The 27,353-nt window shown below is 35.3% G+C and overlaps 5 protein-coding genes across 6 annotated transcripts; 1 reads left to right on the top strand and 4 right to left on the bottom strand.

Moving 5' to 3' along the window:
- Positions 1-332: 332 nt before the first annotated feature.
- Positions 333-4,062, bottom strand: LOC147276099 (RING/U-box superfamily protein). Its single transcript, XM_086254425.1, has 6 exons — positions 3,887-4,062; positions 2,808-3,091; positions 2,584-2,638; positions 1,839-1,948; positions 1,000-1,252; positions 333-742 (listed from the first exon to the last, which is right to left on the bottom strand). The coding sequence occupies exons 2-5, from the start codon at positions 3,045-3,047 to the stop codon at positions 1,031-1,033; spliced, it is 627 nt and encodes a 208-aa protein (XP_086110551.1). The 5' UTR covers positions 3,048-3,091; positions 3,887-4,062; the 3' UTR covers positions 333-742; positions 1,000-1,030.
- A 4,605-nt stretch (positions 4,063-8,667) lies between these two features.
- On the bottom strand, positions 8,668-10,992 carry CDC45 (cell division cycle 45). The gene is made up of 2 exons (XM_086255231.1): positions 10,929-10,992; positions 8,668-10,642 (listed from the first exon to the last, which is right to left on the bottom strand). Exon 2 carries the CDS (start codon positions 10,453-10,455, stop codon positions 8,668-8,670), a length of 1,788 nt encoding a protein of 595 aa, XP_086111357.1. The 5' UTR covers positions 10,456-10,642; positions 10,929-10,992.
- A 1,026-nt stretch (positions 10,993-12,018) lies between these two features.
- Positions 12,019-15,604, bottom strand: LOC147276097 (RPM1-interacting protein 4-like). 2 transcript variants are annotated; one of them, XM_086255052.1, is made up of 4 exons: positions 15,285-15,604; positions 12,864-13,391; positions 12,365-12,547; positions 12,019-12,246 (listed from the first exon to the last, which is right to left on the bottom strand). In XM_086255052.1, the coding sequence occupies exons 1-4, from the start codon at positions 15,288-15,290 to the stop codon at positions 12,217-12,219; spliced, it is 747 nt and encodes a 248-aa protein (XP_086111178.1). In that variant the 5' UTR covers positions 15,291-15,604; the 3' UTR covers positions 12,019-12,216. The 2 variants fall into 2 exon arrangements, with proteins under 2 accessions (XP_086111178.1, XP_086111177.1); XM_086255051.1 differs by lacking the exon at positions 15,285-15,604 and having other exon boundaries at positions 12,864-13,400.
- Positions 15,605-21,318: 5,714 nt separating this feature from the next.
- LOC147276096 (B-cell receptor-associated protein 31-like protein) lies at positions 21,319-23,848 on the top strand. Its single transcript, XM_086254931.1, has 2 exons — positions 21,319-22,014; positions 23,285-23,848. The coding sequence occupies exons 1-2, from the start codon at positions 21,729-21,731 to the stop codon at positions 23,653-23,655; spliced, it is 657 nt and encodes a 218-aa protein (XP_086111057.1). The 5' UTR covers positions 21,319-21,728; the 3' UTR covers positions 23,656-23,848.
- A 368-nt stretch (positions 23,849-24,216) lies between these two features.
- On the bottom strand, positions 24,217-26,063 carry LOC147276095 (Tetratricopeptide repeat (TPR)-like superfamily protein). Its single transcript, XM_086253485.1, has one exon. The coding sequence runs from the start codon at positions 26,056-26,058 to the stop codon at positions 24,217-24,219; it is 1,842 nt and encodes a 613-aa protein (XP_086109611.1). The 5' UTR covers positions 26,059-26,063.
- Positions 26,064-27,353: the final 1,290 nt, after the last annotated feature.

The following is a 27,353-nucleotide window of genomic DNA, read 5'->3' as shown; positions in this document are numbered from 1 at the left end:
TGCTACTCTCTCTTGTTCATATCTCTGTTGACCACTTTTAATCTTAAAAACACAGTTTCATTTAGTGTAATCGAAGTTCCAAACGACATCTACTAGATTAGATCAAATTTCTAAATTTTGTTTTTCTTTCTTTTTAATTTGGTACTTGAAAAGCCAAAAGCCCTAAATAATACAGATTAGCCACAAAGGATCCTGTCAGCCCAAGGCCTAGAAAAGCAAACCCATCCGCAGAAAAAGTACCTTTGAAGTTTGATTAAATTTCTAATTTCTGATTTTAAATCTATTAAAATAAGATTATAAAACTTGAAAATGTAAGAATAACGATTCTGAACTAATCAACATCTTCCTTAAATCTTTCCCGATTTTTGTCATTAATCCTATTCCAACATCCCAGACGGTTAACCATAAACCATAAAACGACAGACGCAAAAATATAAATTTAAGATCCTACCCTAGTTCAGAACCAAGAAAATTTGGAATATACCTAACATATACTCCCCTTCCTGATTGCTCACGCAAAAGCTACTTCCATTAATATCTCAGCTAAAACGGCATAGGATTAGATGGTGTTTCAGGTATTACGTAATACCCCACTAATATCATAAAAGTTTTCCATACAGAACCCCACTAGTGTAACTTAGCCTAATCAACTGCACATATTTCAGAGAATTCATTCCAAGTTCTGCAGGCATGCCAAAAATATTCTTCAATCCTCTCTCCCCAAAAAGCACTTTGCAAAGACCTGCCAAGAGAGAGCGAGAGAGAAAGATCATTTATCAGTACGAATACAATGAACAAAACCTAAATTCAATAACCATAAACCGAACATATTGTATTAACATAGTTATTCTTTTACAAACATAAGAAAAACCACATACTAGTGTGCGTTCTCTTATAAGCATAAGAGAATCAGCATATTTAGTGCTACTAATAATTCCACTAACGATTCTACAAATAGAAATAGAAATAGAAATAGAATAGAACACTGAGCCAACTTACCAAAACAATCACATAGGCATGAGTTGCACACTCAGCAGGTTGTCGGAAGGAATACCCTAATGAGTTCTTTCATGGTTACTTTTCTCCTACAAGTAGGGCATTTACTCTGTACACTTATCGCAGACTTGATGCAAGCCTTGCAGAAAATGTGACCACATTTTGTTGACATCTCCTCAACTAATGGGGCCATGCAAATGGGACAGGTAAAGGTGGGCTCTTTTGGTGGTGGAGGTGGCTGTGTAACCTTCTCCTTCTGCAAATAAAAATATTTAAGGTGAGCATAAAAAATTCACACACATTCACAGCGAACAAATACAATACTCTAGTCTCAAGAGACATTTATTTATTTTAACAATTTTGCCAGGCAATTCATAGAAACCAGATTCTTTATTGGTCAAGCATTACCGACTTCTAGAATTACTAAGCTAAGTTAGTAATCAGTTCAGATATCTAAAGCCTCACTGCATGCATTATGAATTGCAAGTGTATAAGAAAAACTTAATAAATGGCAGATGATGAATGAAGTTTTTAAGATCTCATTGTTTGCTGACAGAAGTTTCACATTTACCTAGTTTTATGTTAGCAATTTGTATGCAAATGTTTATTTGCATCTGCAATAACCAGTAGGTGAAAGGAACAAGTTTGAAAGTAGATAGCACCAGGAAATAACGACAATACAAGTAACATCAAATATAAAGACAGAATTATCAGTTACATCTATGGTCTTTCAACCTAAATAGCACCACCAAAACCAGAGTATTGGTGCATTTGTAACAAAGCAGACAATCACAAGAGCGCATTAAGCAGAAAAGAAGAAGACAAGGAACTACTACAATTACCGTGGAGTTGCTATTGCTTTCCAAATTTATGTAAAAATCACAATTAATAATTGTTTGGCTTGTTGCAACTCTTCTGCGCTTGTTAATATGAGAAACCCTAGTCCGATCTTCTGCAATGATGAATGAGAGAGAGAGAGAGAGAGAGAGAGAGAGAGAGAGAGAGAGAGAGAGAGAGAGAGAGAGAGAGAGAGAGGTGAGATGCACATAAAGACCAATGCTAAGAAGAAAACATAGATTAAAAACAATGTGACCAACAAACCTTCCACAAGTATTTAACACAAGTCGCAATAGGGGGAAAACTAAGACTTGCCGCTGACAAGGTCTAGCTCAAAGGCGAGCAGATTGTCTAGCAACCACCTCCCCTTCTTATTTAGAAAAATAATAAAGAAAATATTGGGTAAACAATATGTCAGCAGGCAAGCGAAAAGTGATGAGTTGACCTCACCCTCGCAATTTATCTCATAGGTTGCACAACTTGCAACAAAATATTTTTCTCATTGTACAGAAAAACTGAAAGTGATACAAAAATCCAAAGGAAACAATCAATTTATCCACTGATCTCATGAAGTTGGACAGAATGAACTAAGGAAAAAGAACATACAAGAAAACAGAATCCTCAATCCTCCCATGCGAGAAGTATAATAACAAGGAGACAGGATATTATGCAAAACAAAATACACATATGACAAGAAGTTCCAATGTAATGAAATGATAATAAGTTTATAGTATAACAGACCAAAATTACCTGAATCTACATCAACTATGGTCCTTCCTCGGTTCCTTCTAGAATTGTTTTTAGCCTAACAAAAAATATTACAAAATAAAAGATTTAGTTTGATATATATATATATATATATATATATATGGCTCATGCTATTAATATAAATATATACACACATATATTTATATTAAGTGTACAGAAATAACCGACAAAAATAAAAGAATGTGTAAACTTAATATAAGACATACCTCAGCAAAAGCCCTGGGGGAAGATATAACAACATCATCATCAATAGCCTCAACATCAATCATAGTAGGTGGTACAGACTGCCCTTGCAGGCTAGCTTGAACATCCTGAGGCTCCACCTGAGTTGAAGTCCCCCCCTGATCCCGATTCTCACCAGGTGGCACACTATTGAGGTCTAAGCCAGTCCCATTCTTCCTCCGCCGGGACACTCTTACAGGGACCCTGCCCCCCCGTTGGCTCATGCTATTAATGTAAATTTCCTACCCAAGATGAAGCTTGAAAAGACCTACATTTTTCCAAAATGAAGTCATTCTTATTCAAATACATGCTCCACTTTGTTGTAAAGCAAATCAATGATAATATAACAAAAGAATGATAACTTCATTATTTGCATGCCTCAAATCAGCATTATATATCAAATTCCAATGAAATGCATTCAGTTCCATAAAACTGGAGCATAAAATCTAGAATTAAAACCCTTGTTTCAATTCAAAGTCTGGTCACCGAGCATATTCAAATTGACACCATGTCTAAACCTGAAGTGAATTACATTAAAATGCAGTTCACTACAATTACACACCTATTTCGATTATATCAAGCTCTGTGACTGCAAACTCTTCTACCCAAACATAACCAAATCAGAATTTGCAAAATAGACAAACAAATCAATCATAAAAATAGATATGTACGATTTGTTGTAAGCTTCTTCAAACCTCATCAGTGAAATTGTCAATTCTTAAACTCAAAAATTCAATTTCTCAAACAAAGTCGCAATTTTAAACTCTAACCGCTCAAAAAATTGCCGAAAAAAGGAGAAAATCATAGGATTCCATCAAAATCGAATTTTCCTAGGCCCCAAACAGCACCAAACAAGAAAGAAATCAAGCACCGATCAGCAATCAAACTCGATTCTAAACTTTTGCTAAAAAAAAAAAAATTAACAAAGGCATCGCAGAGAGAAACCCTAGGTAATCAATAGGCACACACCATCGAGAATCATCCAGAGAGAGAAATCGAGATTCGAACCTCCGTTATTCGAAAAGAAAACGAAAATATAAAAATTTGAAAATAAAAATCGTACCTTTAATCAGAGGGTTTGAGAAGAAAAGCAACTTGATAATGAATATTTTTTTCCCGGATTATGTAAATAAATAAATAGGGATTATATATAAGGCAGTTGGATTACTAAGAGAGTACACGTTCCTCTTCGCCTTCTTCCCTGCGTGGGGTTTTAAACAGGGAAGTTAGGGAGAGATTGAAGTGCAAACACAAGTGCTTTGGGTCTGTACGACACACGAGTCGGTGAGGCCCTGAACAGGTCCACGTGGCCTTGTACGTGTGACCTGTGCAAATGATGTCACATGTTGCACTTTTGAAAAAAATGAATAATCTATTTTATTTTAGGGTTTTTTTTTTAAGTAGACAGTGTAAGCTTGAAAAATAAAGTTGATAACCCAGTCTACACGCTATAATAAATTTCAATTCGGTCCACTTTAATGAAATGTTCGGAACTTACCAAGTACTCGACAATTGTCACTGTCTAATTGTCATATTGCAAAAGTAGTTATTTGAATTGCATAAAAATAATACTTATAAATATAACTTATGTCTTTTATTATATAAATATATCAAAAACTAATGAAACCAACATAAAATACATAATTCAAGCTTGTGAAGTCACATTCACCCGTATTATAACGTAAAAATGACTGTCACTAATTATTATTGTCGGACAGTAGCAATTTGCCTAGTTTAAAAAAAAAAAAAAAACACTTCGAATGCTTGGCACAAAAAAACATAGAGAAATTATAATATGAGTTTTTTTGTCATAAACTACCTATTGTCATTGCAACTTCTCAAGTGAGTTTAGTTATCATTAAAAACTGTAAATGGGGCTTTAAAATAATTTACTGTTTATTTTATGGATTATTTGATTTTTTCTCTTTTTTTGCTCAAAAAAAAGTATATATTATAAAAAGTGTAGAAAACAAAGGAAAGATAAAAAATAAATATATTATTTTTTTATGACCTATGTATTTCTTTAACATTTTAATTATAAATTATAAAGTTTTAACTTTTTGAGTCAAGTTTTAACCAATGAATTAAATTTAAATCAAACTTGAGTTATCTTGTAAAAGTATATGAATAATTCACGAACTTTATGATTTGAGCTTCGAGTATATCAAAACTCAAGTTCAACCCGTTTTTCTAACGAGTCTAATGTTTAGTTTAAGCTCAGTTTGTTTTTTATGAACCAATGAATTGAACATAAGTCGAGGTGAGGGGCCAATATGTTATAATTGGGTGCAAAACGTAGCCTAATTGACACTTCATGATTCTTGTTTATTTATTTATTTATTTTTTTAAATTAGGATTCATTGGACAAAGTTGTTTTATGAAATTTGTGGAGTGGAGTGGTGGGGTCGGGTGGCTGTTTCAGCTCTGAGTTATTTCTTTTTCATTATTATTGGAAGTAAAATTGGAGGGATTTGAGAAATTTTTTTAAAAAAATTGGGGTTTAGAAAGTAGATTATGGGGTTTTTTTAGAATTCCTTTAAAAATTCCTAGTTTAATGTCCGCCCAAAATACTTGGGTTTGGGCTTAATGTGCCTAGGCCGGGTTTAGTTCCAAAAGGGCCAGTTGGTTCGTTCGGGCTCTGGGCTTTACAGCCTAGCTACGGGTGTTTTCGTTTTTTCTTTGGTAGTTTATACGTGTAGGTCTGTTGTCGTTGACTTTGACCCTAACATAACATTGATGTTCTTGTTCTGGTGACATTCATCAGTGACAACTTTATTTATAATTTGTTAAGAGATAATTCGAATTTGAATGGAATTAAATTTTAATCTTTATTTCTTGGTAGGTTTGGGTTATATTTTTGGTGGGCGTTACATGAAGCTTCAATTTGGATTTGTTACTAACTTATTCAGAAACAATTCTGTGGGGATGCTCCCATTTGTGGTCCCGCAGCTCCCGCTTCATGTTCCAACCCCAAATTCATACGAACATCATTTGTTTTTCTATTTTCATACGAAATATATTTTCTAGATTTGTTTTTCTAACTCACATTATCTCAACCACTAAACATTTATTATGTTATCATAAGAACAAAATTGTGCAATGAGATACTAGAAGAAGTTAAAATTTGTAATAGAATTCCAATTTTGTGATGGTAATGGCGGCATGGAAGGAAGAGGAAGACGAACACCAGGAGGTAGAGGATTGGGAAGGAAAGAGCTCAGAAAATATGTCGTTACGAGACACATGCACATGACGGTCCCGCATTTGAAGGCTGGCATGTAGAGGAGAGGTGAAGAGAATCAACATGATGATTTACAAAGAAAAGAGAAAAAGCCTTGAAGATATTTCTAGAGGGTGTAATTAGAGACGCAGTGACTTACACTAACTAAATAGATTGCTTCTTTGTGTCTTCTCCAAAAATGAGTTTAAGTCCTAATCTGTTCATAAACATGTATGCCGTTTAATTGTAGCAAACTCATTCATAAACAAATATGGAACCATATTTTGAGTGTTAAAAGTCCAATATAGTTAATCACTTTCATTGAATTTTCATAAAGGTTGGGAAGACTAGTAGTTCTCCATCCTTGATCATGCATTAGGAGCACTTTTACTTACATGTAATGAGAGTGGAATGAATAGGAGTCATAAGCCATTAAGATTCTTATTTATTTTCATTCCACTCTAATGCAAGATTCTTGTTTATTCTGATTTCACTCTAATCTTGTGTTTACTTGTATTAGAAAATTAAAAAATAAGTTGGGCCCACTCTAAAATGAGGAATCACTCCCTTAGGGGGGTGTACTCAATCAAGACTTTTAAAGACTTTTGTTAAATTAAAAAGTCATGAGGTACTCAATCAAGACTTTTATATACTTTTAAAAAGTCTATGAAAGTTAGGGAGTACTCAATTAAGACTTTTAAAAAGTCTATGAAAGTCATACGGTACTCAAAATGTTAATGATTTTCATAGATTTCTCAAATTCATAAACTTTGAAAGACTTTTGGCATTAAAGTATACATACCAAATCTTCTTATTTCTCTTCCATTTCCCCTCAAGACTTTAAAAGACTTTTGAGAAAATGCTTCCCCTTTTCTCTCTCTGCCTCCTTTAGCATTACATGCGCACGTGTATGTCCCTTCCAACATTGATACACCTATTCCTTATATTGTCCCATCACTATGCCATTACATATAAATAGACCTGTCATATATGATTCTAACTCCAGACTTTAGTGCTCCAGAAGTTAGTTTTAAGGGTTTACAACATGTCAATTATAATATATTGTTCCACCCTTTTATTTTTTGTATGTTTACGTTGAGAGTTTTAAGAATGACTTGAGTTAGATTTATCTGTTAGATACAATAATAAAGAGATTAGTTCAACATTATTTAAATTTTTGACTTATATGTTAAGTAGTAATACAACATTATTTCTTTCAAATTTTAAAACTTATATGCATTTCTCAATATGTATTATTTTATTTTTTAATTTAATTGTCTTCACACTTGTAAGCTCGTTTTCGTCAACGTTATCTGAATTTAACATTATCCATGTAACATTGAATAGTAAGTTTTGACAAATATTGAAGACCAGTTTTAGATCATTCAATATATTAGTAAGTTTCTTAACAATCTTGATTTTTTGGAGATTATTCTTTCATCAGCTTGTCATTTTTTGTTTGATTTCACTATTTTTTATTGGCCTTATGTTTGATTTCATTGCATTTTCATTGCCCTTTGTGATATACGGATGCTATATCTTACAATATTTCATAATGATATTTGTATCAAAAAGTCATTGAAAATCTATCAATGTCTATGAAAGTTTTTTTAATAAAACTTCATAAAAGTCTATAAAACTCTTTAAAAGTCTATCATAATTTTGAAAGTTTATGAAAGTCTCTCACTTAAAAAAAGTCTTTAAAAATCTGGATTAAGTACACCCTCCTTAATCTCATTTCTTGGGGGGACATGGTATTGACTTTCATTCCATCAAGAGTCATTAATTCAATACCAAAAGTACCCTTAATTTTTTTAATAATTCTAAAATACTCATCAAGAAAATAATTTGTTTTTTAAACAACACTTAAACTTTTTAGTAATTAACAAGTTTTTATTTCAATTCATGATCATTAGTAAACACAAGAGTGAAAATCAACTTCATTTTTATTCTCATTATAGATAATTAGTAAACAACTTAGCGAGAATCATTCCCCCACTCCAATTCTTTCCAATTCTTTCTCCATTTTCTCTCATATTCCATGTTAATAAACACAACCTACGTAATAACTTCTCCCAAAAAGAGGTGGGACCGCTGTAAAGGAGCACCATCATCATACATCTGTCTCCCTCCCTCGTACCAACGTTTGTGTTTCTCATTCTTTTCCAGTTTTTTTTTTTTTTTTTTTTTTTTTTTTCAGGTTTTTTATTATTAGCTATAACGCCACATAAGCCCCATCTTATTTAATTGATTAAAAATGCCTACATTAGTTTTGTTTAAAGTCCTTGGATTTATGAGATCTGGAGGCTCAAAACTTTGTAAAAGTATTTGTTAACACATGTTGTCCCATAAAAATGATTAATGGGATATATATGAAAGAAATTGATTACCTACTAGAAAAAGGTCAAGTTGAATTTATATATGAAAAGAAAGAACATGTTAGTATGTTACAACAAAAGTGAATGAGAAAGATTTATTGAAAAAAAAAAAAAAAACAGAATTATATTTCATGGTACAGATCAACTAAAACATATTAATTATTGGTCATCTCAAACATGACCCAAACTTCGCTCAAAGTAGCTAAAGGGTGGAGTAAGACATTTTGCCTTACAAAAAGTTCTACATCACAGTTTCTCAGTCAATTTCACCATAAAGGAATTAACTACAGATGCATCCAGAACAATCCATGAAGACTCAAACATCTCATGGAAGAACTCTGAGCCAATCTCCTGAGCTGCATTTCTAAATGCCATTCCAAATGCATTCCCCTGAACTGCCCCAAGTCGAGGCTTCCCAGAAACCCCAACAATGAAGACCTTTTTGGGATCTTGTGACAAGCAAGCACAAACCAGAGGCTTCATTCTAGCTCCCCTCTCTTTCAGAGCATCCATCAGAAAAAAGCAGAACTTAGTCAATGCCTGAGGGTACCCCAACAATTTTGCATCCACAGAATCTTGAAGTTTCACCCACCTAAATTTCCTTCCACTTCTTATACAACCACTCTTGGTTATGGCTAGGCTTCCTTGTGTAAGAATTGCCCTCTGTATCCTAATTGCATGTTGCATTCCAGCTTTCAGCTTATCAAGATTGCTCAATGACAATGCATCATAAGCCATCCCAAACTGCTTGGAAGCACAAGAGCCATCCGATTCCACAAACGATTCAAGCAAAGCTGTGACTCCATACACCACATCAGCTGCAGATACCCTTGAGCTATAACCATGGAGCCGCAGAAAGCTCCTGTAGTAGAAATCAGTGAGTCCATACTCCGGTAAAAACCGTTCAAACTCGTCTTTCATCTTCTTTTTCACTTCAAGATTCATGTACTGAAACTTCTGTTTGCAATCCACAAGTGCAAAGCCCATCCTTGCAAGAAGAAGCTTGAGCTTTTTCATACCATTGTCACTCCACGTCTTCAATTTAGTTGCAATGTATGAAGAACAAAGCATTGAATCAAACAAATTCCATTCCTGTAACAGCATTAGTCTAGGTTCATCTTCATATTCAATCCTAGATGAATTGGGTGCACGAATCTTTGTCCCATCTTTGAGAGTCACCGAAGTCACTGCCTCCAAATTCCCTGAACTGTTAATATACTGCTCAAGCTCCATAACCGCAGCTTGGTACCTCTCATCTGTTAACCTCTCGTGTACAAACTGATCCGTCAAAGAAACACAAGCCAACCAAAGCAACTCATTTGTGTTCTTCCTCAAAAAATGTGACAAATCATACATCAAACACCCTGAAGGCTTACCATGAAAAGTACCCAAATGATAGTATTTCTTCTTCAGCTTCCCAAAAAGCTTAACTGGGTCCTCTTCCCGAGAAACCCTTCTTCGCTTTCTCGACCCATCATCATCCCCAGCTTCGTCTTCATCACTTTGGCTGTCACTATCATCATCACTATCCGATACAGGATCAAACTCATCATCACTATTCAAATCACTCGCATTTGCCAAAGCCGAAACATCATCAATATCATAGGCCAAATCAGCCTGGCGTTCATCATCCATAGTATAAAGCACAACCACACGGTCATTCTGATCACTCAGGTTGTGCAAATGAATCGGACGGTGACTGTCAACCACGAAAACACGTGCCACCGGGGACAAATTGAGAATCTTCCTCAAGTCCCGGTGGCACCCCCAATTGATCAAAAGGATTGAAACAGGCTTTTCGGACGAAGAACACAGATCAGGTCCTGCGTACTTGTGAATTTCTTGAAACGATGAGACGGGGTAGCAAGCATATTGGATTGAATCCGATTCAAGGACATGGAAAATGATTTTGAGAGCACAGAGTGAGTCCGCATCTGAAGTCGATGGGAAAATGAGCAGAGGGGACTGAGACGAGGCTGTTGCCGATTCACACAGCCTCTTATAAAAGGACTCCACCGTTTTCTCTCTCACCATGAGTTTAAGCTCAATTGGGCATAGAAATCCCAAATTTCAAAACGAAATGAAAGCTACCCTGTAGATCCCAATACAACCCAAAACAATTTTCAACCTTTTTTCACACCACTGCTCAATTGGGTACACGAATTTGAGGGGAAAACAATCGAGCTTCCAGCAAAATTTGGGGAATATAAATATGTGCAATCTGAAAATTGAAGCGAGATATGAAGCTTAATTGGACATAGAGATCCCAAATTTCAAAGCGAAATGAAATCTACCCTGTAGATCCCAATACAACCCAAAACGATTTTCAACCTTTTTCAACACAATTGCTCAATTGGGTACACGAATTTGAGGGAAAACAATAGTCAAGCTTCAAGTAAAATTAATGGGGAATATAATATGTGGCTGTGCAAACTAAAATTGAAGGGAGAAATGAAAAGGGATTTGCTCCGCGAATGGAAATGGAAATTCGAATGAAAGTGAAGTACCTGAGATTTGTTCGGATTCGAACACAGCGATCTGCTCTCTGTATTCAATTCAGCTATGGCAAATTGGCAATCAGATCCCGGTGAGAGAGAGTGAGAGCGAGAGAGGGTTTTAGGTTTCGAGCTTCTAACATTTGAGTTTTAGTTTCTTAACGTTTTTTTCGGGTGAAATTTGAATTTTCTGAAACGCGCCGCGAAATTTTGGCGCTCGATTGGAAATGGGTTGGGGTTCAATTTCAATGGGTTGTCTGTGGAGCAAGAAAAGTATGCGAGCAACCTCAGGCTGCAGTGCTGGACTCTCATTATTTGGACGGATGGATTATTGATGAGGTTTTGAGGAGTGATCTGATTCAACGGTCACGATTGACTGGTTGCTGCCACTGAAACACCTATTGACTGTTGACCCTTTTTTCTCTCTTTTCCTTTTTTCTTTGTCGGCGGCTCAGATTCTAATGTGAAATATTACGGAATTTACCGATAGACCCTCGAATAAGTAGGTGTGGGTCTCATGCGATTGGGAAAGGGAACGATAGGGCAAATGACCATTTGGTCCTTGTAACTTTGGCCTTCTTTCACTTAAGTATATGTAGATTCAATTTTTTCCGAAAGCACTAATATGTAGATTCAATTATTTGATTAAGTTTATCTTTTGTTACAATTAAGTCTAGATTTTAGATGAAATTCTCACATAAAAATCACGTGCATTATTGGCCTTTTATAATGCAAGGGCAAAGTGGTCATAAAATTCAACAATTGCACGTCCATGTTCACAAATTCAAGGCTTCAGTGCTTCACCATCTAAAATTTGGATGAATTTTAATTGAATTTTGGACTTTGATTATTAAATAATAGGTGTAGCTAGGCTTCCACCAGATTATACAATAAGCAAAATGAATGTCACACATATTTCCCTAGGAAAATGCAACCCAAGAACGAAGACAAATATTGCCGCCATATATTGGAATAGAATCAAAGAATCTGTATCTGGTTTTTCATAGCCACATATAGTAGTTAAATGGATAATTAAAGGGCTCCAGGCCAAAAAAAAAAAAAAAGGATAATTAAAGTGCACAACACAGTGAACACAGCTAAAGATGAAAAGAAAAAAGAAAAAGATTTCCATTCACTCATTCAGAGACTGAAATGAAATCTTTATTAATACAAAATAGCAACACATGCTCAGATAAAATGAATGCACTTTATAGAAGGTACTCATGGAAAGAAAGAGCCTTCAAAGATATTTACAGGTCCAAACACATACACCATATAATTACCCATAAATTCAGAGGTATCATTTTCTGCTCCATGGAAAGCAGCAACTCTGTAAAATGAGTTAAAACAAAAAGAAAGAAATGAGACAAAAATCCAGAAGTTCCATGAAAATAACAAAACCACAAGAACCAATGCTTGGAAGAAGAACAGTGATCAATTAGACAAACCTTAGCACTGTCATTGGGAGCAGGCTTCCGAGAATTGTTGTAAGACGAATCAGGAGGTGTGCCGGGTACTTTTCCTGCCTTCTCCTCCCTCACTTTATTGAAAATGTGAGTGAAACCATCAGCTGATGCTGGGTTGTTCTCATCCCACTCACCAAATTTTGGAACAGCAGCACCTTTCTCAGGCTGCCACATTAAAAAGCCACATACTCAGGAACAAGACTTGACAAAATACTGTATCAGTTTATCTAGGAAGAAGATAATTTCGAAACAAAACCATGTATGAAACAACTCCATTTTAAGCTTTGTTGTGAACTGCAGGAACAATCATTTTGAAAACAATGGTTTTTACCTTGAATGGTGCTGCACCATCAGTCAAAGCAAGTTTTTGAGATCATACTTTGTTACTGTCAATTAACATAGACATTGCAAATAGACAACACTGTGACAAGTTTATGCTAATATGGCAAATATAATGATGGATATCAGGAAGAAAATTTACACTTTCGTTGCCTCGGGGTTTAAGACGGGATCTTCCAGGAGTACCATGGCTACCTTCATACGAAGCCTTTCCTTCCCAGGAGGGAGAATCTCTCCCCGAGACCCTTGCATGGCGATGGAGAGGTGAACGTTCAACGCTGTTCTCAGACCCAAAACTTGGTCGTACAGGTTTCCGATGAGTTTCACCAGAACTTACTCCACGACCTCTATTATTTGTTGATTCACCAGAAGTTTTGCGGACCAAATTGTCACGATGGCCTGGAGAGTTGGAATATTGCCTTACGTCATTATCATCCCTGCTTCTTCTCCGTTCATGACTTGGTTTTTCTGGTTCAGCTCTAACTTTGGGAGGAGATGATGCTGACGATGATATATCAGAGAGCATATCCGGGTTCTCTTGGGGGTCATTTGGGTTAATCATCTTTCCCCCGGCCCCAGTTCGACCCTTACGAGCCTTGTCAAAATAGGCTGTGTAAGGAACATTGTCTTCACCTTCCCAATTGCCAAACTTTGGTACATGTGAACGTTGCTGCAACATAAAGAAATAATGTCATATCTACTACATCTGTAAATGGATCCATTATTCATCAGTTCATATATTCAGTACATCAAGCAGCATCATATGAAGTTTATGAGACTTCTTCTATAAGCAGGGTCATTGGACAGGTGAGTTAAAGTAGGATGATGAAACCATGAAGAACAACGAGGCCCAAATTTTCAAAGATGATATGGACAAGTATAGCAGGTGGTTCTGCATGAACACAAATTCATCTTCCTCAACCGCATTATAATAAACACTCAAATTGGCAAAGTTAGACCAGGTTAGGGAAGAAAAAGACATTCAGAATCTATTGCAACTCCCTAAACCTTCTCAAAGTAATGCGAAAGAGATACTTCTTCAACAAGCTTTGCTGACCATCCAAAGAATGAGGTAAAAGAGGGAGGCCACACAGACATTTATGCATTTGCTCAAAGACACACTTCAGACAACTTTCCTGATAATTTTCCATGTCTATTCTGATCAGCCTAAAATGAGGGCAGTAAATGACTCGACAGCCCATGGAAATGAACGTGGGCCAAAAGATCTACTAGATGACACATACAAATCATACCAACTCCATGACTGTCCATGGAATTGGTTTGGTTTAGACTGCATATTTATGCACTTAAAAGCAAAGGACAAGCATTGTAATGCAAAATCCTGTTTTAAAGTTTTAAAGGCATATACTAGAATCAGACCTGACTTCCTCTAAACTCAGTAGTATGGAAGACTATCTTGGTAGATCATGAAACCAAGGTCAACCCATTAATTTCATTTATCTTGAAATGCTAACATATAGAGGATATCTTATCCAAGTTTCTCACCTTGTGCCTCAACATTATCAATTTGGAGACACGGTAAAATGCATAGCAAAGTAATGTATAATGATTTCTCCATCCACATAATGAGAACCCATATATCCATTTTCACTAAGAAGCCAGAGAATTTCCAATGTAAATACCCAAACCAGAAAGTTAATCTACAGCATCATAACAGAGCTAGATCATTGACTTCCTATAATCAACTAGTTGGAGAGAAAGAGAAAGAGAGATTATCGTTTATCCAAAGACAAATTAAGTATAATGCATAAAACCCTCAGAAAAACTAATATGGCCCCATCAAAAGATTTTTCCACCCACAATTTTTGAGCATGAGTTTCAACTTCCAAGATTTAAACTACAGGAGCCACATGTATCATTAATTAAACATAATACAACATGAACTAGACTGCAGAACCCCAGTGCAATTCTACTTACATGATGCTCAAAACAATAATTCAACACAAACTCAACAGGACTATTATGCAATATAACAAAGCTCAGGTTCAAATTCATCAGCACACAAATTTTATGCAAATTCAACCACATGAAAAATGCAAGAATTTTTTATTCATTCTTAATTATATATAATGTGCACAAGCTGAAAATGTAGGTCAATAAGGATTGATAAAGCACTCTGATTGATCATCCTCTTGTTCTCTACTGCCCGAGTAACATAAACCCTAAAATCCCTACTGAAAAGTATCCAGATCAACAATATATCCAGGTTTACTACAGACTTCATATGTCAACAAACTATAAAAAAGGCAGTGTTGTTAGTCAGGAAAAATTAAAATAAAATAAAAATCCCAAGTCTGCTTTGTCCATTCCAACATGGTAGATAAATCCCAAAATTAGAAGAAAAATCATCTATGCTATATCAAGTTCATATTTTTTGGAATTCAGGTAAATAAATAGAGCATGTTCAACCTAATGCACAAGATTTAAAATCCCCTTCTCTTTCTTTTCCTCAGCTTTCTCAAAAAGCAAACAGAAAAATCATACATTAAACCTGAGAAAGAGAAATCAAAATAAAGCACAAGAAGAAAACATGTGAACTTACTGCCATTTTTGTCTCAACCAGATTCAGAACAGACCCAAAAAATGTCAGAGTACAATCTCTTGGTCCGCACCAAATTCAACCTCTGCAACCAAACCCACCACAAAATAACACAACCCCAAGCTCCTCCAAGAAACCCTTCAACGACCCACCAAGGAAACAAATTGTTTTAGAGGGAGAGAGAGAGGGGGCAGAGGGATGGAGGGAGCTTTAGAGAGAGAAAGGGAGAGTTGTAGAGGGGTTTATCAACCATTGACGGACGCTACCCGTCATGTTTGACCTTTCTTTCTCTATGTAAAAGTCTCTGTTTCTTCTCCTCTGTTCAGACATCTCTCTCAGCGAGTTGAGTCCATTAGTTTTCTTCAATTTTACGTGAAATGCTATTGGCAGATAATGTTTTTATTAATTACAATCTGCATAATGTGAAATTTGGAAAAATAGTCTACATTTGAGTCAGTCAAACACTTTTTAACTTTATGAAATTATGACCAAAAAAAAAAAGAAATCTTTTAGTCAATTTTTAAAAATTTTATAAATCTAACTCTCAATCACCCGATCAAATTTAGTCGAGTAATGCTTGAATCTTTCTCTAATACTACTTGATAAGATTTGAACACAGTCTTCAAGAAGACTGCTGACTCGAGAATTAATTTTAAAAATACATTAAAAGTCTTTAATAAAAATAAAAATGGTTAATTTTCAAATTTTCTCTCCATAATTTAGGGTTAAATTATTATATTTTTCTATTAATATTGTAGTTTTCAAGTTTTTATTTTAGAGTCCTAGACTCCTAGTACCCCATTTGGTTCAAAGAAGGTGGCAAGTTTTGTTGTTGTTGGGTGTAGAGGTTGGAGTTAATTAGCGGCGGCTGACTTCAAAACAGTAACTGTGAATTATGAAAGCTGTGTTTGCTTGTCGGCTTCTGTGGAAACATTTCTTTGCTGACTCAGTTTTTTGTCTTTTTCTGGGCTTTGTTATTCTTATTCCAATGAATTGTAAATTTATTTTTCGACTTTTTACTTTTCTGTTTTTTAAAAAGGACATTTGTTAGTTACCAAAATAAAACAGCTAGTTGCTGGTATTTATTATTTGATGATTTTAAAAAGGTTAAAAATTGATTAGCGTGGTTGGAGCTTCTAATTTCAGTATGAACGCAACAAGAGTTCGGCCTTGTTTTTTCTAAATAAGGGTAAAAATTGAAGATTGGTTAGTGGGATTTAGCCTAAGCCTTCTAGACGTTACATAATATAATAGCTTAGTTTATGTTCTATTTTTAATGATTGTCATTATTGCACAGAAAGTATACTAAATCATAAAAGCCCCCAACCTAATTGGATAGAATTATAGAATATTTTGAGTGATGATATAATCATATAAGCAAAAATAAGTTGGGAAAAGTAAATGGAAAAATCACACATTCACCAAAAACAAATATTGTTAAAAGCGTTAATTGTCGTGTGAATGGTTGTTCAAGATTCAAAATAAATTTTATGTTGGTGAATAGTGTGTTGTGCATAAGTTGTGAATGAATTTGATCACACATTTTTACAGAGTGTGTACACACCATACATGTCTATATTCTTCACACATTTTTATAAAGTGCGTACATATTATACATGTCGATATTCTCCATAATTATATAATTTTTTAACAGCAAGTGACTCTCTACATATCCTAAATAAAATTATACACAACTCTAATCTATATCATTATGTTGAAAACATACTGATCATCTTAGTTTTCACTATCCCCAGCACTTTGGAATTGAAGAGTGCATTTTATATATTCTTTTGGATAGCCCTATTAATTGTGATTTTCAAGATCACTTGCTAGAGTGGCCCAGTTGATGCTAACAAACAGTTTGCTCCATTTCATTTCATTGTTTAATTTGAAAAAAGAAAAAAAAATATATTGTATTTTTGCCATATGGAAAGAGGATTTTGATAATTACATTATTGCCCTGGTCAAATACATAAAGTGGAAACCGCAAAAATAAACAACAGTGGGCTGGCTTGGGTTGACAGACAGTTCACATTAATATTGGCCACTAGGCTCTTTAATTTGAACCCAACGTGACATGCACTATAGTTTAGCAGCTTAGCTGGAGTTGATATTTTAATCCCATAGGAAGTTCTTCCACAGAAGAAGGTCCATAGAATATCAGTGGTAGCTGGTGCACGAGTTATTGACTTCTGATTTTTTCAAATAAAATACACAATTAATCAACCAAACCAAAGGTTAATACTGCTCAAGGTCAACTGGGTCAAGTTTTAGCTGGGTGTGTTTAGAAAAATAGCTCGAAAAGATTTTACTTTATTTTTTAAATTTTATAAGAGAACAAAGAGTGATGGAATTCAAACTTTGTATAGCGTGGGATTAGATACTCTCTATAAGTATTATGAGAATTTTTATGCACCACTTATATAATTCATGAATTTTACTACATAATAGTGAATTTTAAATTATATATAATGTGGAATCGAAATAAATTATTTATAACCGACATATACAATATGAAGTAGCTAAACCCTATATAGACATAAAAAAAGAGTATTGTGGAATTTGTTGTACCAGCAAAGAGTAGTGATGAAAAATGGTTGTATGTATTGGTTGACATTATATTATTATTTAGATTAATTTTGGGTTTTCTTTGTTCTTAATGCATCAAGATTTGAATTGGGTACCATCCCTCATTCATTTCAAATCAATATCACTTGAACTTTTGGGACTAAATTATTAATTTTGGGTTTTTATCAATATCACTTGAACCCTTCAACCATGAGCAGTTTGAACAATTATTTCAAATTATTTCCCCTTGAAATAATGCTCCCATCTTTAAGATAGGTTATTAGTTATATATGCAACTTCTGGCAAGCCAACTTGCCAGCTAATTAAGTTTAATTTAATTAACAAGTGCATGAGTTGTTAAAAAAATAAAAAGAGAATTAGAAGAGTATGGAGGCCCTTATTCAAAATCCATCAACTTGTCAAAAACAAATGTGCAACAGTGCAAGTTGTGGACAAAGGCACCCATCCCTATGGGAAGAGAGGCTAGGTTGAAATAAAAACAACCTTATAGAGGAGCTGATTCTACAATACTAGCTATAAAGTATAAACACAAATAAACCATATGTTTACTCACTAACGGTATCCATCCCCAAAAGAAAATGATGACCAGCTGTTTAACTATACATAACTTATTGAATATAATTAAAAAAAAAAAAAAAGAGAGAAAGGAAAAACTGTCTAACTTGTTTATAGCTTGTGCATGTTGCACTTGAATGAAATGATAATATTCTATCAAAAAAGGAAAAATTGATGAGGGTTTATGTTTGTTGGGTTGCACTGAATGCTCAACTACATAATAAATGGTTCAACTTTTGTATGATTGAAGACTTTTGGCATAAAGATAGTCTTTTAAACTAAGGGCCATATTGTATTCCCATGTAATTGCTCAATCTTTAAAGAATTAATGAGAAAGAGTGCTGCTATTTGCACACCATTTTTTTCTTTTTGCACACTTTTTCTTGAAAAAAAAAAAATTCAATGGAAAAGACCTTAAATCTCATCCATTTTTCTTTTTGCACACCCTTCCTAAACAGAAAAAAAAAAAAACACACACACACCCAAAAATCACATACTCCATCCCCATCTCCCCCCCCCCCCCGGTACACACCTCATCCCCACCTCTCCTCTCTCCGGCACACACCCCACCCCCGTGAGTAACCACCTGTCGACCACCCCAGCCCCGGCCCACCCCACTCTCTCTCCTTCCCTCTTACCCCACCGACCACCACACCCTCATCCCCTCATCTTTCTCTCTCCTAGAAACCCAACCCCAGCCCCTGCCCGGCCCGCCCTACTCTCTCTCTTTCCCTCTCCTTCATCCGGCCACCACCAGTCACCCCACCGGTCGGAAAATACTCTCCAGATGCCAGTCATCACTCCCCAGAACATCCCTTACTGGCCAGCCACCTGCACCCACACCCACACCCACAAAAAAATTGCAGCGGGTTCGGTGGACTAGTGCCGAACCCGGTGGTTTCGTTCGGTAGGTACCCACCAAACAATCCTATTCCAATCAGCGGGTACCTGTCAAATGAAACCACCGGGTTCAGCACTGGTTCGCCGAACCCGTTGCAATTTTTTTTTTAAATTTTTTGGCTGTCTGCTTGGGCGGTGGTGCATGCAGGGAGGAGGGAGGGAGGGAGGGAGGGAGGGAGGGAGGGAGGGAGGGAGAGGAGGGATTGGGAGGTGGGGGGTGGGCTTCGACGGTGGGGTGTGTGCTAGGGGGGATGGATGGGGTGTGTACGGGGAGGGGAGATGGGGATGAGGTGTGTGGGTGAAGGGAGGGCCAAATGGTCTTTTTTCTTGAATTTTTTTTTTCAAAAAAGGTGTGCAAAAAAAAATTTAAAGATGTGCAAATAGCAGCCCTCATGAGAAAAAGAAGGAGTACACTTTTTGCTCTTCTGTATTATTAACAAATTATCTTCTGCAGTCCACAAAATCTGCATGAGCTTTTCTTTCTCTCCCCTCTCCCCACTTTTATAAAGTCTTTATATATAGAATACTCTCATAATCTCATTAGTTTGATTAACTTTCTAATTTATACAATAATTATTAATAGTAGATTATGTTGTGTGAATTGGGGTTAGCCTAGTTGGTCGAGGATAAAAACTCCCCCCTACACACTCCGGTTCTAACCCTCCCCTCTCCCCTGTAATCTAAAAAAAAATAGTAGATTATTTAATACATTAAGTGTTTAAAATGACACCAATTAGTTATTAATCTACAACTCGTAGTATTTCACAATCCTCCGAGTCCCTACCAATTCTTACAAAGCATTTTATACTTTAAAAAGGCCGTCCATTTTATTTTATAGAAAAAGATACATATATATATATCTTTCTTTTTTACCAGAAAATGTGAAATTGTGAATGAATACTTGGGAAAGAAAATTGACCAAAAAAGTACTCGGGAAAGAAAAGGAAATAATTTACAATGTTGGTTGAAGAATTGGACATAACTCATAGTGTAGCCCATTGGACTTTTTAACAATGTTATAGCTTAGCCCATTAGACCTCAGTCTTGGACTATATGGGGTAGCTGCCTATGAATTTTTTATTTTTTGGTCTGAACTGCCTATGAATTTTTTAACAATGTCATAAATATTTGACCCCAAAAAACAAGAATGTCATAAATATACCAAAATTTTAGCGATGCATGTAGAGTGTAAAAATCATGTACTTGACAAAACAGTGGCTTGGTTGAATGTGGAAGTAGGTAAGTGTGGTACAAATTAGCAATAACTTTCTCAAGAGTCAAAGACCATTTGTCAAATACAAGTACAACAAGCGAGTTGCTACAATTTTTATCCACATTGGTATTACGGTATTACCTAGTACACCCAACAGTACTCCCTCCCTGTTAAAGAAGACAAAGCTAAAACAACAGTTCTCTTTCAATAAAAAACTAATTGATTCTCCTTTTTAAGAAAAATGTAAATTTCATAAAATTTGTAATCATGATAAGAAAATGTTAGTTAAAAACAATAATGGACCATGCTTTGTAATTGCATAATGTAATTAACATTTAAAATTTACTTACAAAATGTAGAGACTTATGACTTTAATGATTAAGAGCATCTAATCCTTCACTCAAGATATTAAGTTCGAATACCAATTTTCTAGTTCGTCTAAAAAGTTAAAAACAGTTCCTTACATACCTTCAAACACCTCAATACCTCATCATGCTTCGCTTCCTTCACTCCTCCCAATTATAATTGCTTTTGCTTAGGAAAAAAGAATCCTAATTGTTTTCTTTTTGGGTAATACTGTTCCTCATTGAACCCTTTTCCGTAAATTCCACTTCTTTTTTGTTTTTTCTGGTCAGACGTCAATTACACTTCAAGCTATTTGCTTTTGACTGTGATGACTTGTTTGGTCCGGAAAAAGTAAACCCATTTGCTAATCACACCCTGCTAAATTAATTTATTTACCAAATTACACCACTAGTTCAATGAAAAGTCACTGACATTAGTAATGGGTTTATGCAGAAAAGCTTCATGCTTTCTTCATTTAGCTGAATGTATAGATCTGTGTTCTTAAATCAGCATTCTTTGCCGATAAAACCAGCTTTAGTGAAGAGGGTTACCCAATGTTGATGAAGAATTGATACCCATAAAAAAAAGTAGATTTTTGGTCACCAGTTTGTAGTTGAAGTGAGGTATTTTTTGCTCCAGTAGGAAGGGAACAAATAAGTCTGTGTAAGAGAAGCTTCTTTCTTTCTTTGTTTCAGTCTCTTTAAAAGTTCATGGATCTACTGCTTTAGTTTCCGAGAAATGAAGCTGCTTTTTTGAGGTGGGTTTCAAATTTTGTTCCCAGTTGAGCAAAAATCAGAGCTTTGTGAAGGTTTCAGCTAGGTGGGTATTGTTTTGTGGAAGCAGAGATGATTCAGTTGTTGTTCGTAGTTCTATTTGTTGAGGGTGTTGTGGCATTCCTTCTATTGGTAAAAATTGGGCCATTGAGAGAGCTTGTGATAAAGAGTTTGGATCAGCTGAAAATGGGTAAGGGTCCAGCTACTGTAAAAACCATTGCTGGCACCATGTCTGTGATTCTCATATCAAGCTTTATCAGCATTGTTAAGATCCAGAACAAAGGTGTAAAGCTTGGCACTATGTCACCCATGGATCAAGTTCTATGGAGGACCCACTTGCTTGAGGCTTCATTAATGGGTATGTTCCTGCTCATTTCTTCTTAGTAGCTTTGAGTGCTTGTGTATTTACTTTTTAAACTTCACAGGTGGCTTCTTAATTAGGGTTTCCTACTTTTGTTGGTCAATTTATAGTTCGATAGGTTCATAAATCACAGTGATTATATGGTTTATATGAGACTCACTGAAGAATAAGAAGTAGAATTTGTGTGACACATTTGTTGCCTGTAAACAAGAAGAAACACCTTAAAGAGGAAAAGTACAACATGTTTAAGGCTATCACCACTGGAAAAGGATGGCTTGAGGGATTCAGCCTAGGCTTTACTATAATACCATTTAATGGTATTGTACATATATTGTAACAATCTCTTGGCTGTGCATTTGTCATGTGGCTTCTTTAGAATATGTTAAAAGATTGGTCTGAAAACTGTTTCTTTTATGTAACAGCTTGAGGAATGCTGTTTATTGTGTTTTTCATTTCGTTCCTCTGCAATAGCTTGATGATAATTAAATATTTGTATATCTTCTATGATGTGCTATTAATTATATATTATACTTGTGTATATATTACAAAAGGAGTAATTCAGTACAAAATCAAATGACTTGAATGTTTCATAAAATTGTGACCAGGTTTACTCCCAAAATCTTCAATTTGATTTTTTACCACCCTCCAAATCATTGACGTGAGAACTGAAGCCACTCTAACTAAAGTCGGCATGGGAACTACAGGATTTTGATACTGATATTATAATTAGTTGCAATTTTGTTATTAAAAACTTTAGTTTGGCTTTATAAGACCACCATCCATCATATATGTGATTGGCTACAGGTTTCTCTCCTATTGTCTTGATTACCTTAATTAGTTTCAGTGTTAAGACCTATTTTTACCCTTCCCTTTTTTGTGGTTCAATAATGCAATCCCAGCTCATTGGTTGAAAATACAGTGCATTATATCTTTCCATGTAATACAGTGCAAGCCACTCTTCCTTCCTTATGATTGTTGCTATGCTCCTAGACTCCTAGTCCAGCCTCTCTGGTCTTGGACACTCACTATTTACAGCATTGGTAATGCTTAAGTTAATTATATAATCTTCTTGAGAACGAAGTATGGTCTCTGCACTATGATTGATGTCTGAACAGTTGAGAGTTGCTAAACTAGCAGCTTAACTGTATATAATTTACACCTATATCTGACCACTGTTGTGCTGTTCCAGTGAATAATTTTCTTATCCCTCTTATAGTCCTCTATACTCCGCATGTCCCTGATGGCCCAAACTTGATCTTACTTTCAGGTTTTACCCTATTTCTTGGATTCATAATTGATCGAATGCACCATTATCTTTCAAAGCTTATTGGATTGAGGAGTAATGTGGGAGCTTCAAAAGAAGAAGTTGACAGGCTTCAGAAAGAGAAGATTCAGCTTAAAGAAAAGGAAGAAAAATCTTCCCTGGAAGTCAAGCTGCTGCAAGAAAAAATTTCAACTTTATCAGCGGATTTGAAGAAGTTGAAATTGGAATGTGAGGAGAAAGATAAAAGTGTTGAAACAGCTGAAGCCCACGTTGCTGCACTCCAGAAACAGGCTGCAGATCTACTTCTTGAATATGACCGTTTGTTAGAAGACAACCAAAACCTTCAGACTCAGTCTGCAGGATATAGGAGATGAGGAAATTTTGAAAGGCAGCCACAGTTCGAATTTTGAGAATTATTTTGCCTATTGGTGATGTTTGTGAAACATCTTCTGCTAGAACTGGTCATTGTTCCGTCCTTTATAATGGAAAAATGGGGGAGTAACTTATTTTTCCCAATGTTGTTGAAAATTTTGTAATGCTCGTAAAATTAGGATTTTTCAGTTTGTCCATCTTTGCCAACTTGTTCTTTGGTTGATACAAACTTTTTACCCCCTCAATTTTAGTTCAATATAATTTTTGTTGAATACCTGGTTCCAAAAGATATGCAAATTTAGTGGAACTGGGCATTTCTAAAGCTAGTTTGATTTTGAATTTCTCTTGACAAGTTGAAGATACTGATTTTGCATTCTAGAAGGTATGTAGTAGTGTAGGAATTAAGGGAGAAGATTTTGGTCCAAATAAACTGGGTACCACTAGATCGTTACTCTGATCTTGCCAAAAATAAGATGGGGGAAGATGAAGGTTAATTTGGATACTCAGATTCTTCTGTTTGTCAAGTGGGTTTTAAAGTAGTAATGGGATCGAATATGAATTTGTTAAAGTAATTTGATAAATCGTCTTTGCTCTGAGGAATGTTCCTCTTCAAAATTGTGCAACAGAAATTCAGTTCTTGGGATATATCCCATGGCTCTCACGTCATGATCCAATCTATTCAAAAGTAGCATAATATCTTCATAATCATGGTGGGTCTTATCTTCCATAAGAAAACCATGGAGCTCTCCATTCACTTCCACTACACTATAGCCAGGCACTTTCTTCATTCCTGTCTGTTTCATGATCTTCTTCATACGTGCTACATCATCCCACTTCCTTGCCTTGGCATAAAAGTTTGAGACCAAAGCATATATTCCCAAGTCCTCTGGATTTAACTCAAGAACCTTCTTTGCTGCGCTCTCTCCAATGGACAACTTCCCATGATTGTGGCAACCTGCCAGGATGGCAACCCAAACAGCAATCCCAGGTTCAGTGATCATAGAATCTATTAGCTCACAAGCTTCTTCAACACGTCCGGCACGAGCCAATAGATCAACCATACAAGCATAATGTTTCTCCCCTGGAGGGATCTTGTACTTGTCAACCATGATATCAAACCAATACCGGCCTTCTTCTATGAGACCTGAGTGACTGAAGGCTGAAAGAAGAGAAGCAAAAGTAGCATGATCAGGCTTTGAGTTTGTCTCTGTCATCTGGAGGAAGAGTGCCAGAGCTTCCTCTCCATGCCCATGAACTCCATAGCTGGCAATCATAGCATTCCAAGAGATCAAGTCTCTGGAACCCATCTGATCAAAGAGAGCACGAGCATAAGGAAGGGATCCGCATTTAGAGTAGAGGTCAATGACTGCAGTACCCAAAACTTCATCAAGATCAAGCCTTCTCAAAATATAGCCATGTATGGATTTACCCAATTTCATTGATCCAACTTGTGAACATGCTATAAGTGAACTCACAAGGGACGCTGAATCCGGGTCAAATCCACTACCCTGCATCTCTACCACCATTTCAAGTGCATGCCCTGCAAAACCATTTTGAGCAAAGCCAGAAATCAAAGCACCCCAAGAAATGGCATTCTTGTAAGGCATCTTATTGAAAACACAAGAAGCCATCTCCAAATGTCCATTCTTAGCATACATATGCACAAGGCTGGTTTGAACCATAACATCCATACGAAGACCTCTCCGAATCATAAACCCATGAACAGAAAGACCCAATCTCAAGTCCCCAAGACTTGCACAAGCCTGTACTAACCCCATCATCACAACCCCATCAAATTCCATCCCCTCATTTTGCATTCGTCTATACATATCAACTGCTTCCATTGGCCTCCCACTCTGCACAAACCCAGTTATCATTGTTGTCCAACAAACAACATCCCTTCTAGGCATCTTATTGAACACCACCACCGCTTCATCCATCTTCCCACACTTGGTGTACAAATTCAAAACAGATGACCCCACAAACACATCACACTCGTAACCGCAATCCACCGCCTTAGACCAAATCTCTTCACCCACTTCCAACTCCAATGTGCTCGCACACGCCTTAAGCGCAACAGTGAAAGTCGAGCTATCGGGTCTAACTCCATCCAACACCATCTGATTATATAAACTTAACACTTCAAATGGGTAATATTTACGCGAATACGTGATTATCATAGCATTCCACGCATTTACGCTTCGTTGAGCCAATTTATCAAACACTTTACGGGCAGATACAATATCGTCAATACGCGCATACAATGCTATAAGCCGGGAATTGGAGTTTCCATGGGAGATGGTACCAGTCAATATCATAAGAGCATGGATTTTGACTATGGATGCTTTGTCTTTGCAGGATAAGAGGAGAGGTCTGAGTCGGTTTGCCCATGGAGGTAACTGCATCTATGCATGGGAAACCAAAGCTTCAATTCTGTTAATGGCTACATGTTTTTAGTTCATATCCGTTGCATTATTTTATAAAAAAATTATTTTATATAATTGATATATTCACATATAGTATAACTGGTCTATATATTATAATATAGAATGTGCTTATGCTTGCATTTTTTTCTAAAAACACTTCTACTCATAATTAAGCACGTATAAATTTTTATAAAAATTTAAAATGTTCTATGCAAAAATATTTGGAAGTGCTTTTTGAAAAAGCACATGACATGTCTTAAAAAACTACTCAAAAATACTTTTATTTATTTTTGACAAACACAACAAACAATGTTTTTACTAATTTAAAAGTATTTTTTTATAGTTTTAAAAACAGTGTCAAACGAGTTTGTAATTGAATTTGTTATATTTAATTAAATGAATTAATTACATATAAGTTTAAACACATTATTAATCAATTTGATTAAACAAATGTGAATTATTGAAAGAGAATTTGAAGTTCTTAATTTTTTATTTTTTCCGATTAAGACTAGGATTAGGACAAGAATTTTTTTTTTTGGCTAGGAATTGTAGTAGGATTAGGACAAGAATAGGTTTGCATATTTACTATTTAAACTCTTGTTTTTAGACTTTCTTATTGTTATCTTTATTCACAATTAATAAATTTTAGATTTATTTCATTCTGGGTAGATTTCATAATTTTTGATATTTATATTGCGTTATCGAAGAGTTATACTCTTGATTTGAATTTCGTACATAATAGTGATTGGGAAGAAGACGCAAATAAAGTGTGAGGTACACTCATACAACATTTTTTTTTTGTTAGTATAGCAAAGAAATAAAATTTCGGGTTTCGAGGAAATTTCGATGGAAATTTCGACTGAAATTTGAAAGATTTTTAAATTTCGACAAAGATTAGACGGAAATTACTATCAAAATACGGAAATTTTGAATGAAACTTTACCATATGTTTATTTAACATATTATGTACTACATTGATAAAAAACATTGAAGAAACCAAATTATATGGTAGGTTTCATGTGATATGTGATGAATATAATGCGCACTGGAGGCATATACTGTTAAATAAAATTAATATAATAAATAGATAAAATTAATATATTTTTTATACTCTATAATTTATACAATAAACTCTATACTTTATAATTTATATGCCATGATATTACATTAAATCTTATATACTCTATATTCTTTAAGATATGATATAGAATATTAGGATTTATGCCTTTTAGAATATTTTTAATTATTTTTTATATAGAAATGTATTATGATTT

This window comes from Dryas octopetala, chromosome 8 (genome assembly GCF_963921425.1).
Source record: "Dryas octopetala chromosome 8, drDryOcto1.1, whole genome shotgun sequence".
In the NCBI taxonomy this organism is placed as follows: domain Eukaryota; kingdom Viridiplantae; phylum Streptophyta; class Magnoliopsida; order Rosales; family Rosaceae; genus Dryas; species Dryas octopetala.
This window is presented reverse-complemented; position numbering and strand designations above follow the sequence as displayed.

What these genes read in the sequence shown, in the direction of transcription:
- LOC147276095 (XM_086253485.1), bottom strand. Translation starts at nt 26,058, where the DNA reads ATGCAGTTACCTCCATGGGCAAACCGACTCAGACCTCTCCTCTTATCC.
- LOC147276097 (XM_086255051.1), bottom strand. Translation starts at nt 13,400, where the DNA reads ATGTTGCAGCAACGTTCACATGTACCAAAGTTTGGCAATTGGGAAGGT. An exon ending in AACCCCGAGGCAACGAAAGT is followed by an intron (nt 12,548 to 12,863) that starts GTAAATTTTCTT and finishes TTAATGTGGCAG; the next exon opens with CCTGAGAAAGGTGCTGCTGT. An exon ending in CTCCCAATGACAGTGCTAAG is followed by an intron (nt 12,247 to 12,364) that starts GTTTGTCTAATT and finishes CTCATTTTACAG; the next exon opens with AGTTGCTGCTTTCCATGGAG.
- LOC147276096 (XM_086254931.1), top strand. Translation starts at nt 21,729, where the DNA reads ATGATTCAGTTGTTGTTCGTAGTTCTATTTGTTGAGGGTGTTGTGGCA. An exon ending in GCTTGAGGCTTCATTAATGG is followed by an intron (nt 22,015 to 23,284) that starts GTATGTTCCTGC and finishes TCTTACTTTCAG; the next exon opens with GTTTTACCCTATTTCTTGGA.
- LOC147276099 (XM_086254425.1), bottom strand. Translation starts at nt 3,047, where the DNA reads ATGAGCCAACGGGGGGGCAGGGTCCCTGTAAGAGTGTCCCGGCGGAGG. An exon ending in CCCCCAGGGCTTTTGCTGAG is followed by an intron (nt 2,639 to 2,807) that starts GTATGTCTTATA and finishes ATTTTTTGTTAG; the next exon opens with GCTAAAAACAATTCTAGAAG. An exon ending in CATAGTTGATGTAGATTCAG is followed by an intron (nt 1,949 to 2,583) that starts GTAATTTTGGTC and finishes TCATCATTGCAG; the next exon opens with AAGATCGGACTAGGGTTTCT.
- CDC45 (XM_086255231.1), bottom strand. Translation starts at nt 10,455, where the DNA reads ATGGTGAGAGAGAAAACGGTGGAGTCCTTTTATAAGAGGCTGTGTGAA.